This window comes from Gorilla gorilla, chromosome 21, assembly GCF_029281585.2.
Source record: "Gorilla gorilla gorilla isolate KB3781 chromosome 21, NHGRI_mGorGor1-v2.1_pri, whole genome shotgun sequence".
NCBI lineage: Eukaryota > Metazoa > Chordata > Mammalia > Primates > Hominidae > Gorilla > Gorilla gorilla.
The window spans coordinates 74252904-74270330 of NC_073245.2; the positions used below are offsets into that span (position 1 = coordinate 74252904).

Sequence of the window (17427 nt, forward strand, 5' to 3'; positions counted from 1 at the left end):
CCGCCCAGACTTTTTCTTTTTTAGATAAAATTACACTTGATTTGTAGACCTAGTATTAAAAAGATTTTTTTAATTACATTTGGAGGCCACCGTCTGATAGAAGGGAAAACGCCAGCAACTGACTGTGGAGAACCACCAGATTTGCAGTCAGAGCAGCACTGCAAAAACGATGACAACTTCTCGGGCACTCGGCCCCCCATCGGAACACTCGGCCCCCCATCGGAACACTCGGCCCCCCCATCGGAACACTCGGCCCCCCCATCGGAACACTCGGCCCCCCGTCGGAACACTCGGCCCCCCGTCGGGGCACTCGGCCCACCATCGGGGCCATTACATGCCGTGAGTCCTTTGGTGCCAGATCCCTAGTGCGGGGCCAGGTGACCCACCTGGGTGGGGCCCAAGCCTTTCCCAGTTGCTTAACTGAGGTGCCCTTACACTGGCTCAAATGCACAGATATTACCTGTCAGCTTAGTGTTTCACATTAGCACGCACCTGTGTGACGCCCACGATGATCAAAACAGAACATTTTCATCACCCCAGAGGGCCCTGGCGCCCCTTCCCGACAGTCTCCTCACCGGAGCCCCACACCCTGCTTCTACCCACTCATGAACTTCCATCAGGCGGAATCAGAATGCATAGGCTTCTGTGTCCGGCCTCTTCCAGTCAGCGTAGCTCCTCTGAGATTCAGCTACCTCGTGGAGCATATCAGTAGTTCGTTCCTTTTTATTCCTGGGGGACGTTTCACTGACTAAATATGCGTCTGTTTGACTCTCCATTCACCTGCTGAAGGGCATTTGGGCTGCTTCCATCTTGAGCATCAATGAATACGGCATCACTGTGTCACACACCGGGCAGATGTGCATTCATCACTGGGTAGACGTGCATTCTGCTTCATCACTGCGGCACACACCGGGCAGATGTGCGTTCAGCTTCCTGTGTCACACAACATGACACCACTGGATGAGAGTCTTTCAGATTCAAGCCCTGAGGGTGGGCACACAGTGGAGCCTCGCTGTGGTGTCTATTTGCATTTCTCTAATGACCAGTAATGGTGGGCACCTTTTCAGTTGCTTATTCACCACTTGTGTATCTTTTCTAAAGTGCCTGTTCAAGCGTGTCGCACATTTGTTATTGTGTTATCTTTTTATTACTGAGTAGTGGAATTCTTTATTCCTGTGTCATGTATAAATATTGCAAATATTTCTCCAAGTCTGTGGCTTGCCTTTTTACTTTATATACCTTTTTTTAACATTCTAAAGAGAAATTTACATTCCATTTTTCCTCAGTAACATAGCAAAACTATAAAGAAAAAAATATAGATTAGTATCTAAACTTTTTCAGAAACAATGTATTTCATAAAAATTGAATAGACACTTTTTTCCCACTGTGTTCATGAAATCTAAATGATAGATTGTGGAATTCGTTAAGTGTGGTGAATAAGCCAGTCTATAGAAAATCTCCTCTGCGTCCCGTGTAAGTGTGGTGAATAAGCCAGTCTAAAGAAAATCTGTGCGTCCCGTGCCTCGGACCACAACATGACTGCCAAAAAGCAAAGGTTCCACTCTGACCTTGAACTAAATGCTGACCAACCTCCAAGGGCATCTTGATGAGCCAAAGGCTGTAGCTTTGAGGCCCAATTTATCCATTCTTCTTCAGGATGTGTGCCTTCTATGTGCTTAGAAATCCTTGCCCACTCCCAGTCATGAAGACCTCTGACGCTTTCCAGGTCTCTGATCCACCTCAAGCTCATGGTTACTACAGTGTGAAGATGGACTCCAAGCTCACGTTTCCCCAACAGGGCACAGAACTGCACCAGGGCCTTCAGCCACGCCTGTCTTTGCTCCGACGGCATGACATCCTGATTGCTGTCACTTCAGGGGAAGTCTTGAAATGTGGGAGGTTCAAGTGCTCCATTCTGTCCTAGGCTGTCTTGGCTATTTAAGTCCTCTGCATTTCTATATACATTTGTGGAATCAGATTGTCAGTTTCTAGGAAAATCCTGCTGGGATTTGGTCGAGCTGGCATTGCATCTGTTTCTCAGTTCTGACAGACTTGCTGTCTTCAGCAACAGTGAGTCTTCCCTACTAGCACTGTGGTGTCGGCCTCCGCTGAGGGCTTCGATTTCTCAGTTCCAGTGTAAGATCTCATACATCTTTCATTCGGTGTATTCCTGGGCGTGTGTTCTCCGTGCTATTGTTGACGGCATGTTTTTAACCTTCTGGTTGTTGGTTGCGAGTACACAGAACTACAGACACCTCCAGCTACCGGCCTCGCCTCTGGCCCTCTTTGGGAGTTCACGCGCCGTGCTCAGTGTTGTGTTTGTAGGTTCGTCTGGATTTCCAAGGCACACAGTCGTGTCACCTCTGAATCCTTTGTTCACCTTCTTCCTCTCCATACTTGATGCCTCTTTTTCTTGCCTTTTTGCCCAACTGGAGCTGCCTGTACGTGGGGAGCAGAGGCAGCAAGAGTGGCCGTCCCAGTCATGTTCACATGAGGCTGCTCGTGCCCCAGGCCTGGGCAAACGCCCAGATCAGACTGAGGGCAGCCAGCAAATCTGTGATGAGATGCGAAACAGCAGCTACGGGTCCCAAGAACAGAGTACAACAAACATGCCTGCAGACCCGGTCTTCTGGCAGTGCCCGGCTGAGGGGAATCTCTCTCATGTTGGCCTAAGCCTCAAGTCACCATGACCGTCCCACGCAGGCTGACTGGACCCGACAGGAAGAGCAGAAGAGCTGGAATGAAATCAATCATACTTGCAGAAATTCAAGTGCAACTGTCCTTTGTACCTGATTAAACTAATTTATTTCAGGTCAAGAACTTTGTGAAAGGCAGGTATGGGTCATGGATGGAAAGCACAGATGTGATCCCATCAGTGAATGACCCTGGCACGGCCTAGAGCAGGAAGCTGGAGAGGGCGCCCACCAGTGCTTCCTGCCAAGACTCTCAGTGTGGCCACGTGTCCAGGGTGAATTGTTTCCTCCCTAAAAAAGATACGGAGGACTCTTTACCCCCGGTCCTCAGAATGTGACTCTATCTGGAGTTAGGGTCTTTACAGAGATAATCCAGTCAGAATGAGGTCGTTTGGGCGGCACCTGATCCAACAGGACTGGGGGTCCTTACAGAGAGGGGAAGCTGGACCCAGAGACCGACATACACAAGGGAGAAGCTGTGGAAAGGCAGAGGCAGAGATCGGGCGCTGTGTCTAAGCCAAGGAACCCAAAGGTGCCAGCAGCTGCCAGAAGCTGGGAGAGCAGACCCTTCCCCAGAGCCTGGGGAGAAACCCACCCTGCTGGCATCTTGCTCTCCAACCGTGGCCCCCAGAGCAGTGGGACGATCTGTGGTCCTTTGTGACGGCAGCCCCAGTGGGGCAGTGTCTCCAGCGGAACGTGTACGTAAACCTGCATATCGCTGAGGGTCCGTCACAGTAGGTGGAGTGAACGTCACAATGGGAGACCGACTCCAATCGCATCAGAGACCATTCCCAAAGTCTCCCCAAGGTGCTCGAAGGCAGGGAGCGGTACACATTGGCGCTGAGCCTCTGAGGGCCCAGCAGGAGCTGTGACCTGTCAGGACCAACCGATACCACAAACTGCCCTGGAGACGCCCTCTCTCGCCACAGGAGGTCTGCGTCAAGGCTGGGGCCCTCTGGGCACCTCAGCCGGGCTCGCCACGTGCGTTGCTGTGTACATCTCCCCCAGCACTGGGCCTCCCCCCGCCCCTCCTAGCTGTGCCCAGCTCATCTCCACCTGTGAGAGTAGAAGGTGTTAAGCGCAGCCGCCAGCCCCCAGACTCCACGCACAGAGTAGCTCGGCCCCTGTGCTCACAGAGAAAGTTCTTTCTCCCGGCTCTGATGGGGCTCAGCTACAGATTCCAACAGGTGGCTCAGAAACCAGCACCTCAGCAGAGCCGGAGTGCAATGTGGCATCAGAATCTAAAACTGGAAAACAGGGGAAAAATAGGCAAAACAAATACAGATAAATTTGTTTTTAATAAAGGAGTTAATTTTCTTTCAATCCTATATAAAACAATAGCAATTAAAAACTTCATTTTTGAAAGTAAAATATTTACATATGAACAAGTAACTGTGCAAAATTTACATGAAAAAATGGAAAGACAGGGATTTCCTAAAAGACAAAATAAAAGGTGTAACAGTTCTCAGGTGTTGATAAAAAATACTGATCAGCATTCAGTTCACACGCGCTCGAATTAAAGTCTAATGTGAGAATTCACACGGAGAAAGCTGGAGTATTTACAGTCATAAAAGTACTATCAATAGACAATTTCATACAATAACCTCTGAAAATAGAAAGAACCAATTAGTATATTTGTAATAAAAAAATAGGTACAAAGAAGGGGCTTTGCTCTGGACGTCTGTAAAGTCGGCCCAAGGCTTGCATACAGTCTCTTAGCAAAATAATTATAGTTTACATAGCCATTTCTATGTCATGTGCCAAAAGTTATGTACAATTACTGACAAAATACACCAACCATTTTTCAACACTTGATTCACACCGAGAAACAGTCTTTTGATGATTCTTCTCAACTTTGATTTTATTTAATCTAGGTTTTCACTTTTAGCTAAAAAACACAGTGCAAGTAAAATATATTTATGCTGAAAAGGTTTTCATCTCTTTTAACTTTACAGCTTTACAAACTATAGCAAATAAAATGCATTTGTACAGATGCTGACCACACATTCAGAAGGAGCCACCTTTGCTGGGCTCGGCCTCTACCAAGCAGAAATGCGATTACACTCTGAGTTGGGGGTGCAACGATGAATTGTGTATTCCTCCAGGATTCTCAGCGGAGTGGAGGGGAAGGGAGAGGAGGGGAGGGCGGGGGGCAGAGGGGAGGGGACGGCGGGGGGCAGAGAGGAGAGCGGGGGGGAGGGGAAGGGAAGGAAGATAAATAGTCTAAAAAATCAGTTTGCTTTGCCAACTGACTATTACAAAAATAAAATAAACGAAATGAGGTCATCGGCTGTAGACATACACCTACATAGTAAGTTAGGTAGAACTAAACCAAAATGCACAAATAATGCAGAAACTGCTATGAGTTGACAGAGGGCAGCTAATTATTTGCTAACGATTCCATCAGTCTTTATATATGGCTTGTTTGGCAAGAAGGCCACTCAATCAAGATGAGTTAAGATTTAATTGTCCTTTAAGAGTATCCACAGGCCTTTGTGTTCTCTCTGTTACAGAAACGTATTTTCTTTCACACTGAAGAGCTGATTTAGAAACAGGAATATAAAACTGTTCCATTGTAAAGAGGTGGCTGTTTTTTAAACAATATCCCATTTGCTTGTTACAAAAAGGCGTAATCTGCAAATATATAAAAAGTCCCCAGGCGTCCTCCTGTGTCACTTAAGGAATGCTTTGTAGAGCAGCAGTGAATGGCTTGTCTCACGTTCATTTTCTAAACAAAATATGAGGTCCCTGAGGTTGACCCGCGTGATTCTTTGTCGCGTGAACTGTCTGGGGGTTCCGACACCCGAGCTGCCTGGGACCACTGAGCCGGGGCCCGACCCCTGGTGATGAAAAACGAGAAGACAGTGTGTTAGTGGGGCTCAGAGTGGGGCTTGCAATGAGCCTGTGTATCTGAGCCAAGTACCCCGATTCCAGAGGAGGCCAGGCCTGGCACGGGCTCCTTCCGGTAGGCCCACAGCTGGAGCTGGGGTGCTGTCCAGGGCCCTGCCAGGGCAGGGGCAAGGGCAGGAGGCCCCATGCTGTGCCTTCAGGACAGGGCACACTCAGATGCTGCCCAATGCCCCGCAGTGCTCGGACCTGGTCCTGGGGCTGAGGATGGACCAGTGGGTGGCACCCACCCAAGGCAAATGGCTGAGCGGCCCCAGGGCCACCCTCCATGTGACCACAGCTGGACTGCCTGTGGACTCAGCTGAGACACAAAATCCACACTAGGTCTGTGTGTGTCATCCCCACTTGGCTGCTGAATTCCTGCACTGGGAGGCCTGGGGTTGGCTGGGACTGGGCATGCTGGGTCAGCTGGGAAGGCTGGGTTTCTCAGTGGCTCCCACAGTGATCCCTGAGCCTCTGGCTGGGCCCTGGCTGCACAGACCCTGCCTCCGTCAGCCCCTACAGGTGACCAGGTGTCTCCCGAGCTGCCTCAGATGTGTTCCTGCTTGGAGAAGCATAGCTGCTCCGTGCCAGCTCCTGTGGAGAGCTCCGGCGATTTCAGCTGATGACATCTGCATGACACCGCCCAGCAGGGCACGCGCCACACACACGACACCGCCCAGAGGGGCACGCGCCACACACACACACGACACCGCCCAGCGGGGCGCGCCACACACACATGACACCGCCCAGCGGGGCACGCGCCACACACACGACACCGCCAAGCGGGGCGCGCCACACACACATGACACCGCCCAGCGGGGCACGCACCACACACACACGACACCGCCCAGCGGGGCACGCGCCACACACACGACACCGCCCAGCGGGGCGCGCCACACACACACGACACCGCCCAGCGGGGCACGGCCCCACACACACACGACACCGCCCAGCGGGGCACGCGCCACACACACGACACCGCCCAGCGGGGCACGCGCCACACACACACACACACGACACCGCCCAGAGGGGCGCGCGCCACACAACTCCCAACAGCTGTCATTTCCCCAGCTGGCATGAAAACTAAGGTCTGCTCCGATGGTGAAAGCTGCTCACGTATATTTAAGTACAAAGATTACGATGGCATCTTTACAGCACATTCTCAACCAAAGTTAAGATGCTGGAAGGAGCGGATTCTGCTGTGTGTGCCAGTGGGAGCCTTGCTGTGAACAGCCCTGACATGGCGCCGCCCCCATCCCGTCCTTCCTCCCTTCCCCGTTCTGCCACTTTCAGTTCAGGCTGGGAGCATGGCTGCCTTGTGTGATGGCATGCAAGTGTGTCTCTGACCCACTGCATTTTCTTTATTCCTGTGAGATTCAAACAGATGAGGGCACCCGTCACCGTTCAGATGCCCTGCGCTGTGAGGGCCCTTCTTCAGACCTGCCCGGGGTCCCTTTGCTACTGAAGCCTCCGCACTCCACACTAGCTCATTATAAAGTGATCCACACCTGAGGCCAGGCCTCCCAAAAGAGAACTCAGGCGAGGCGAGTGACAGTTTGCAGGGTGAGGGCAGGGCTCTCACAGGCACCACCCAAACAGGCTGTGTGACCCAGTGACACCTGCTATAAATTCCAGACTCTGTTTGATGTTTCTATCTTCAAAACAGTTCAGCAGCTAAAAAAGAGGACGGGGGTGAAGGAGAGACGCTCATCTCAGGTGCTCAATTTAAGGGCTGCCGAGGGTAAGAAATCAAGATATTCTAATGCAAGTGTCAGCACCAACCAAGGGAGGGCACGACACCAACCAAGGGAGGGCGTGAGACCAACCAAGGGAGGGGGCGAGACCAACCAAGGGAGGGGGCGAGACCAACCAAGGGAGGGGGCGAGACCAACCAACGGAGGGGGCGAGACCAACCAACGGAGGGGGCGAGACCAACCAAAGCCAGGGGGCGAGACCAACCAAGGGAGGGAGCGAGACCAACCAAGGCCAGGGGGCGAGACCAACCAAGGGAGTGGGCGAGACCAACCAACAGAGGGGGCGAGACCAACCAACGGAGGGGGCGAGACCAACCAAGGCCAGGGGGCGAGACCAACCAAGGGAGGGGGCGAGACCAACCAACGGAGGGGGCGAGACCAACCAAGGCCAGGGGGCGAGACCAACCAAGGGAGTGGGCGAGACCAACCAACAGAGGGGGCGAGACCAACCAACAGAGGGGGCGAGACCAACCAACGGAGGGGGCGAGACCAACCAAGGCCAGGGGGCGAGACCAACCAAGGCCAGGGGGCGAGACCAACCAAGGGAGGGGGCGAGACCAACCAACGGAGGGGGCGAGACCAACCAAGGGAGGGGGCGAGACCAACCAACGGAGGGGGCGAGACCAACCAAGGGAGGGGGCGAGACCAACCAATGGAGGGGGCGAGACCAACCAAGGCCAGGGGGCGAGACCAACCAAGGGAGGGGGCGAGACCAACCAACGGAGGGGGCGAGACCAACCAAGGGAGGGGGCGAGACCAACCAAGAGAGGGGGCGAGACCAACCAAGGGAGGGGGCGAGACCAACCAACGGAGGGGGCGAGACCAACCAAGGGAGGGGGCGAGACCAACCAACGGAGGGGGCGAGACCAACCAACCAAGAGAGGGGGCGAGACCAACCAAGGCCAGACGGTGCCTCCTTGGGGCTGAGGCCACCCCCAGGGCCCAGCACGCTGAGAAGCTGATGCCAGGCCCTGCTTCTGCACCAAGCTCTGAAGGTGCACTATGAATGAACAACATAACTTCTCCAGATTCTGTGAGTTTTATAAATACAAATTTTTCTTCAAATTTTTCTTAAATCTTAAAAGAAAAGAAAAACGGAAATCTAACCTACCTGATACTCCAGTTGCCTCTCTCTACATGCCACACTCCCGCTTCTCCCCAGCCCACTTCGCCCCGGGCAGGAGGGGTCCACACTCCCTGTCTTTCCCATAGGGTCTTTGCTTGCAGAATTCTATGTGGATTTTGGCTCCCGCAGAGGGTTTGCTGCTAAACTGCTCTGAAGATGGAGTGGAGATCTCGCAGGAACCTCCCCCTCTCTTCTCAGGACTGGGGCTGCCAGCGGACCAAGGCCTTCTGTGCCCAAACCACACGGCAGTGGCAGTGGCTTTCCTTCCTAGATTCATCCAAACCCCTCATGGGCTGTGCCCGTGGTGGGCGTAGCAGCCGGGGGGCAGGCAGGGACTGGTCATGGAGCCTGCTGGGAGGAGAGTGCTTAGTGGGGGCTTCCAGCTCCCATGGGACTCCTGAGAAAGAAGGGCCTGTGGGGACCAGGGCCAAGGCACCCGTGGCCAGTCTAGAGGGACCGTGGCCCGTGCAGGCACGATGGCCACTCCAGAGGGACCGTGGCCCGTGCAGGCGCGATGGCGCAAAACAGAGCCTGGGACAACAGACAGCTCCACAATGGCCGGCACCAACATGGAGCCCTGGGGGCCTCGGCCTAAACAATTCCAAACACAGGGGCTTGGGGTTTTTTAGATACAGGTACTGGGATTAGAAAACAAGCAAGCAAACCAAAATCCCCATGACCCTGGACATACCACATGAACCCTCCCTTTGCAGGTCTCCACCTCTGAAACATGGCGCTGCAGACAGCCCTCGCCTCATCACAAGGCTCTCAGAAGGATCAAATGAAAGGAGGAGGTCTCTCCACCGCATATGCGCCATAGACACTCAGTATTGAAGCCAAATGCAGAGTCGCCGTCAGCGGAACCGCCTGGTGCAGGGTCTGTGCCACCCGAACGTCAGGCCCCGCATGGTCAGCACCTGGGGGCTGTCCGGGAGGAGCGCGTCTGCTCCTGGGGCGGGAGCCCCTTGGTCTGTCCTTTACTCCGCCACGGAGCCCCAGCCGAGCAATGGGTGGAGAATGCTGTGCCCACAGCCACCCCGGGCAGCGGGTAACAATAGCCTATGCCGCACACACTCCAGCCACCTCCGCCCCGAACGCGTGCGTGCCCTCTCCATGCCTAACCATTTACGGGGTGTCACACACAAGGCCAGGTCACTGGCAGCACGTTTTAAAGAACAGCAGTAGTAGCAAAAAACACTCAGACACACAGCTTAGAAAGTTAGCATCACTTCAGGGAGGCCGAAGACAACGTGGCTGCCGAGCTGATGTCTCCCAGCCTCTCTTCCAAACACAGTTCAGCACAAGCAAGGAACACAGGTTTACACCAGCATCGCCGTCTGCACAGGACGAGGGCGCCTAGACTTCAAAATCACTGCAAGTCGGCGCAGAGTCAACACACGCCTGAGCCTGACCCCCCCAGTCTCTCCCCTGCAAGGCCGCGGTGGGGCGGGGTGGGACAGGGGTCCGTGGGAAGCCACTGCTGAAAGGCTAAGCCACCCCAAGTCCCAGGGCCTGAGAGGTGTCCAGGAAGGTCAGTGCAGACCACAGGGCAGGGACCACTGAGCACAAGACGGGAAGGGGTTGTCAAGGCAACACAGCGTGTCCTGAGAGGAGCCCTTTGGCCACTGGGTGGTGAGGCAGAAAAGAAGGAAAGGGGGAAGTTCTGGGTCCTGCAGGAAAGGGCCGGGAGAACCGGAGGACAACTTCCGTCCTGCACACCAGCAAGGACCCGCTCAAGACCTGGACTTCCCCATGCGGCCAGCAGAGGGCGCCAGGAAACCACAGATCTGGCAAACACCCCAAGGCCACCAGGGCGAAGGGACAGAGGCGGTAAAGCCACCCAGAGCCACGGGAAAGTCAGAGAAGAGTCAGAAAATGGGGGCTCCACACACATCAGAGAAAAACCTACCCTGGAACAACAAGAAAATTAACAACACTCTCAATACAGGAAAATCTGCTTAAGTGTGCACTTAAGGATATGAAAATCATCACCTCAAATCAGAACCTCAAAAACTAGGAGACAAATTTTTATAAAAACCATAAAATTACAAATGCAACACCAACAGGAAATAAGAGTTCACTGGACTTAAGAAAGTAATGGAAGGAAGAGACAAAATTATCTCAGAAATGAATAAACTGCAAACAGTCTGAGGGAGGGGAGGCGGTGAAAATGCAGTAAGGAACCTACGAAAGGCAGGAAGCCAAGAGGACAGAACCGAGACACAGAAAGGAGGAAGAGGGTCAGGAGAAAACAGGGCAAATGACAGCTGGGCGAATCTCCCCCTCAGGCAGAGTGGGACATTCACACCGTGACCCAGGGTGAGTTCACAAAAGACACCAAACCACACCCCACCCGAGAGGAGACACCAAACCCACACTCACCGGAGAGGAGACACCAAACCCACACCCACCCGAGAGGAGACACCAAACCACACCCCACCCGAGAGGAGACACCAAACCCACACCCCACCCGAGAGGAGACACCAAACCCACACTCACCGGAGAGGAGACACCAAACCCACACCCACCCGAGAGGAGACACCAAACCCACACCCACCCGAGAGGAGACACCAAACCCACAACCCACCCGAGAGGAGACACCAAACCCACACCCCACCCGAGAGGAGACACCAAACCCACACCCACCCGAGAGGAGACACCAAACCCACACCCACCCGAGAGGAGACACCAAACCCACAACCCACCCGAGAGGAGACACCAAACCCACAACCCACCCGAGAGGAGACACCAAACCCACACCCCACCCGAGAGGAGACACCAAACCCACACACCGCACACCCACCCGAGAGGAGACACCAAACCCACACCCACCCGAGAGGAAACACCAAACCCACACCCCACCCGAGAGGAGACACCAAACCCACACACCGCACACCCACCCGAGAGGAGACACCAAACCCACAACCCACCCGAGAGGAGACACCAAACCCACACCCACGCGAGAGGAGACACCAAACCCAACGCACTGAGAGGGCCCAGTGGGCGGCAGGACTCTGAGATGCAACCTCATACACTACCGGCTCTCAGAGCCAACGGCAGGGCTGCCGGGGAGGAAGAGAAGAGAACCCACAAAGGGGAAGGAATCAGCCTCCATGGCTCCTCCCAGCCTGCACCCCCCTCCCCGCCCGTCCCCCAAAAGGCAAGAACAGAAAAGACTTCTGAGCCAGCCAAGCCGCCTCCGGTCAGGGCCCAGAAACAGCCTCAGGAATGGGAGGAAGAGCCTCCTCTATTGGGCGGGAAACTGCAGAGAAGAGACATCCTCAGGCTGTGAGTGAGGCGGAGGCGGGAGAGGGAGGCTGAGACCAGAGTGTGCCTCCCCTGTGGAGGTCCTGTCACCAAAAGGCAGAGGAAGAAGCCACTAGGGCTCACAGACGCCGATGGCTGACAGTGGAGCTGCCAGGCCCGTGCAAACTGCTCGACTGCAGCGTGAACAGTCCTGTGAGACAGGAGACCAGGGCGTCGTCACTAGTTTAAGTACAAAAGTAACCAGGAAGACACAGATACGAACCTTCCTAAATACAAAAAAAAAAAATCAATTAAAAGAGCAAAGAATAAACATCTCACAGAAAAAGAAACACAGCAAATATTTAAAATTCAGGCCAGGTACAGCAACTCACACCTGTAATATGTCAATGCTTTGAAAAGGGAGACCGAGGCAGGAGGATTCCCTGAGGCTGGGAGTTTAAGACCAGCCTGGGCAACATAACGAGACCCCATTCCTACAAAATATTTTAAAAATTAGTCAGGTGCGGTGCTGTGTGCCTGTAGTCCCAGGCTACTGGGGCGGCTGAGGCAGGAGGATCCTTCTTAAGCCCAGAAAGTCAAAGTTGCAGTGAGCTATGATCACGCCACCACACTCCAGCCTGGGTGACAGTGAAACCATGTCTCAAAAGATAGATAAAAATTTACATAATTATAAAATATTGTGATAGAGTCAAGACAAAACATGTCAGTCCTATCAATAAAGGTAAATGGGCTTAACTCACTTATTAAAAGAAAAAGATTTTCAATTCAGCTCATAAACTGAGACCAAACCATATGCTACAGAGAGACACGGAAAACAAAGTGATTCAGAAGGTGAAAAGTAAGGATCTCAGGGATTGTAGGCTGGGGGACAAGAAAGACACCCAGGGTGACGGTCTGACACGTGACAAAGACAGATACTTTCTAATGCAAAAAGTCACGGCTGCCAATGAAGATATGACACGTGGATATTTATGCACCAAACAACACAGCAGCCCCTACCAATAAAAACGCAGGAGATGCGAGGAGACAGAAACATGCTAGCAGCAGTCATGGAACAGCATGCCTGCCGCAGAACAGGTCAAGTGGACAAAACTAAGCCAGCAGCGAGAAGATTGAGCGACCTCATCACTGAGGAGCGGCTCGGGGATGCCCACCCGCTCATCACGTGCCTCAGCCCTATGCACCCACAGCACACCCACAGACGCTGACTGCACCACCCAGACCAGCAAACACAAGAACTATGACAACACACGTGGGACACGTGTGAGGCTGGGGAAAGAGCTGCCTCTCTCACACGCAACGGGGGGACTTGGCAAAACCTAACACAAGTGCACACGCACCAACCCCTCAATTCAGCAATCCCATCTCTCGGAACTCAGCCCCAACAGCAGGCCTCCAACAGCACGAAGACACACGTACAAGGTGACTCTTGATGGCATCACCTGTCACCGTGTCGACAGCCAAGATGTGCACACGAGAGAGGGTGAAAAGCTACGGGACATCAGCAGGATGAAGTGCCACCCAGCTGGGAAAGAGGAAGCTCCTGATGCAGTGACACGAGGGCAGTGCCCAGGACATCAGCAGGATGAAGTGCCACCCAGCTAGGAAAGAGGAAGTTCCTGATGCAGTGACACGAGGGCAGCGCCCGGGACATCAGCAGGATGAAGTGCCACCCAGCTGGGAAAGAGGAAGCTCCTGATGCAGTGACACGAGGGCAGCGCCCGGGACATCAGCAGGATGAAGTGCCACCCAGCTGGGAAAGAGGAAGCTCCTGATGCAGTGACACGAGGGCAGCGCCCGGGACATCAGCAGGATGAAGTGCCACCCAGCTGGGAAAGAGGAAGCTCCTGATGCAGTGACATGAGGGCAGCGCCCAGGACATCAGCAGGATGAAGTGCCACCCAGCTGGGAAAGAGGAAGCTCCTGATGCAGTGACACGAGGGCAGCGCCCGGGACATCAGCAGGATGAAGTGCCACCCAGCTGGGAAAGAGGAAGCTCCTGATGCAGTGACACGAGGGCAGTGCCCGGGACATCAGCAGGATGAAGTGCCACCCAGCTGGGAAAGAGGAAGCTCCTGATGCAGTGACAAGAGGGCAGTGCCCGGGACATCAGCACGAAGTGCCACCCAGCTGGGAAAGAGGAAGCTCCTGATGCAGTGACACGAGGGCAGTGCCCAGGAACTCTGTCAGCTGCAGAGAGCGAGAGACTGTCACTGACCTGTGCTGCACTGCCAGGGAAGGAAAAAGATGCAGGAGCTCATCTGTTTGCATGGTGAGTAGAAACGGGATGCAAAAATGGAGGGACGGGGGCAGGGCAGGAGGAGGGAGGGTTCAGCAGGACTAGGGAGGGTGCAGCAGGAGGAGGGCGAGCAAGGTGGGAGGAGGGCAGGGGTGGCGGGGGAGGGAGGGGGCGGAAGGGGGAGGATGGATGTGGTGGGGGAGGGAGGGGGCAGCAGGAGGAGGGGGCAGGGGGTGGGAGGATGGGTGTGGTACGGGGAGGGAAGGGGTGGCAGGGGAGGGAGGGTGCGGTGGGGGGAGGGTGCGGTGGGGGAGGGAGGCTGTGGTGGGGAGAAGGAGGAGACGGCGGGGAAAGGACGGGGTGGTGGGGGGAGGGAGGGGGTGGCGGGGGGAGGGAGGGGGCGGCTGGGGGAGGAAGGGCGGGCGTGGGGGGGAGGGAGGGTGTGGGGGGAGGGAGGGCGTGGCGTGGGGAGGGAGGCGGCGGCGGCGGGAGGGAGGGGGCGGCGGGGGGAGGGAGGAGGCGCTGGGGGGAGGGAGGGGGCACGGGGGGGCGGGAGGGCGTGGGGGGGAGGAAGGGGGCGCCGGGGGGAGGAAGGGGGCGGCAGGGGGAGGAAGGGCATGGCAGGACACCACTCCAAGGGGCACTTCTTTCTATACGTTTTTATATAGGACCATGGCAACGCTCCACCCCTCACAAACAAAAAATCAACCAAGATTTGGAGGAAACCAACAGGAACACAAACAGTAACCATTAAACCCGAGCTGTCCTGCAGGTGAGTGACAGCCACACTGAAGGGTGGGCAGGAAGCCAGGCCTGGTTGTGTGTGCCTACAGTCCCAACTCCTGGTGGGGGCTGAGGCAGGAGGATTGCTTGAGTCTAGGAGCCTCAGGCCAGCCCAGGACACAGAGCAAGACCCCATCTCTAAAAATAAATAATAAAAATTTAAACATAAAAAGTAAAAATGGAAGGATGAACAAGAACAATACTCGTCTATGTAACTTTGAAATGTACTATTTTGACCTGTGAGGTTAAATAAAAGGGCTGCACAGAAATGCTACACTCCAGGTAGTTAGCACATTTGTTTCTCACACTGCTTGGCAATCCCGAAGGTCCTTTATCTGTATGTTGGAACTGAACACAGAAGTACATCTACTGTGGGGGATGAGAACCAGGTTCCCATGTAAGGCACAAGGGAAGCTAAAATGAGCCTGTGACGTCAGACTAGATCCTGAGGCCTCAGGAGAAGTGAGAAGGCCGCTGTGTTCAGCACAGGTGCAGGTGCAGACGAGTGTTTGTGTGTGTGCACATGCCCCAGTCCACCCGGAAGGCCTGGATGCAGGGACACCCCAGGAGCAATGAGCACACCTGCTGCCCAGAGTATGGTTCTAAACACCATCCCCGACCAAAGGAACCACCATCCCCGACCAAAGGAAGCACCATCCCCGACCAAAGGAAACACCATCCCCGACCAAAGGAAACACCATCCCCGACCAAAGGAACCAACATCCCCGACCAAAGGAAACACCATCCCCGACCAAAGGAACCAACATCCCCGACCAAAGGAAACACCATCCCCGACCAAAGGAAACACCATCCCCCATCAAAGGAAACACCATCCCCCATCAAAGGAAACACCATCCCCCATCAAAGGAAACACCATCCCCAATCAAAGGAAGCAATGCCCCTCCAAGAAATTGTGGAAAACAGAAGATGTGCTGGAACATTCTGTGGTGTCATAAAGTCACCAAATCCTCTTGTCGTGTCACAAGGACATGGAACTAACCTGAAGGAGCTCATGATGGCCAGAGCCGGGCTGCTCAAGCAACAAAATAAATAAACTGTAGCAGCAGCCTGTTACCTACAGAAAAAAATAAATATCCATGCTAATATAAGTAAGTAACTGAATGAATTAACAAGTGGGAAAAATAAGGGAGAAGGGGCAGCTCTCTTTACAGAATTCCAATTAATAAATGTAAACAGAAAGACAGAAATAGAAAGTCAGCATCAGACGCCACAGCAGCCTCCACTGGCAGCGTCCTTGCGAATGCCCGTGCGGGGGCCAAAGGCCTGATAAGAAATGGTATCAGCAGCCTCCAAGTGTCTCCTTGAGATACCTACTAATTACAAAGAGAAAAAGAGTAACTCGACAATGGAGAAACCAGCCAACCCCACCTTAACCAAGCTTCAAAGTCAGCAGCAGCAGCAGCAGCAGCAGCAGCAACAGCCAGGCGACACCACCTGCCTCCCAGTACAGTGCTCTGAGGACACGCCAGCCGGCCCGCGGCATTCTAGCTGAGATTCTACAGCCTGGACGTCATCACGAGGAGACACCAGACAAACGCAAACTAAGGAAACGTCCACCAGACAAGCACCAGCGCTCTCCAGCACATCAAGGCCATCAAAGATCAGGAAAGACTGAGCAGCTACCACCAAGCAGAAGAGACCAAGGAGCCGAGGAGCCGCAAGGGTCCCGGGGCAGGAAAGGATGTCGAGGACACTGGTAAGAATCGAATAAGGAGAAAATATTTGCAAAAGACACATCTGATAATGGACTATTATCCAAAATATACCAAGAACTCCTGAAACTCAACAATATCAACAATAAGCTGCTCCACATCCTCCGTCACCAGGGAGATGCAAATTAAAACAAGATGCACACACCTACTAGAACAGCCAAAACCCAGAACACAGACAGCACCGAACGCTGGCGAGGATGTGAAGAAACAGGACCCTCAGCCGCGGCTGCTGGGAAGGCAACATGGCGCAGCCGGTGGAAGACAGTCTGGCGGTTTCTTATAAAACTAAACGTGCTCTTACCACACGGTCCAGCAATCGTGCTCCTTGGTATTTACCCAAAGGGGCTGAAAATTTATGTCCACACGAAATCCTGCGCACAGATGTGTATACCAGCTTTCTTCATAATTGCCAAAACTTGCAAGCAGCCACAGTGTGCTTCAGTAGGTGAGTGGATAAAATAAACTGCGGCACAGCCACACGCTGGAATAGTGCTCAGTGCTGAAAAGAAATGAGCCATCAAGCCATGAAAAAACATGGAGGAGCCTCAGGTGGATATTCCTAAATGAGAGAAGCCAGTTGGAGAAGGCTGCATAATTTCAACCACGATATTCTGGAAAAGGCGAAACTAGGAGACAATAAGATCCGTGGACCAGGGACTGACAGGAGGGGAGGGATGAACGGGCAGAGCACAGAGGAATTCAGGGCTGTGGAACGACTCCACATGATACGGTACTGGTGGAAACACGTCATTCTACAGCTGTCAAAACCCACAGAACGTACACACCAAGAGTGCACCCTGATGGGAACTATGGAAGCTGGGTGAGAAGGACATGTTGACGTGGGTTCGTGGATTCTAACAAACGCACCACCGGGCCAGCGGGGGAGGCTGTGCACCTGCAGGGAGGAGGGTATGGGAAGTCTCTGTACTAAAAAAGTCCCCTC

The 17427-nt window shown here is 53.8% G+C and overlaps 1 protein-coding gene across 2 annotated transcripts in view; it reads right to left on the reverse strand.

Moving 5' to 3' along the window:
- Positions 1–3972: 3972 nt before the first annotated feature.
- Positions 3973–17427, reverse strand: part of TAF4 (TATA-box binding protein associated factor 4) — a 90610-nt gene continuing 77155 nt past the window's right edge. For both annotated transcript variants that reach the window (XM_055372829.1, XM_004062479.4), the window contains one exon: positions 3973–5533. In XM_055372829.1, coding sequence (XP_055228804.1) covers positions 5366–5533 — 168 coding nt within the window. In that variant the 3' untranslated portion in view covers positions 3973–5365. The remainder of the gene's footprint in view (positions 5534–17427) is intronic.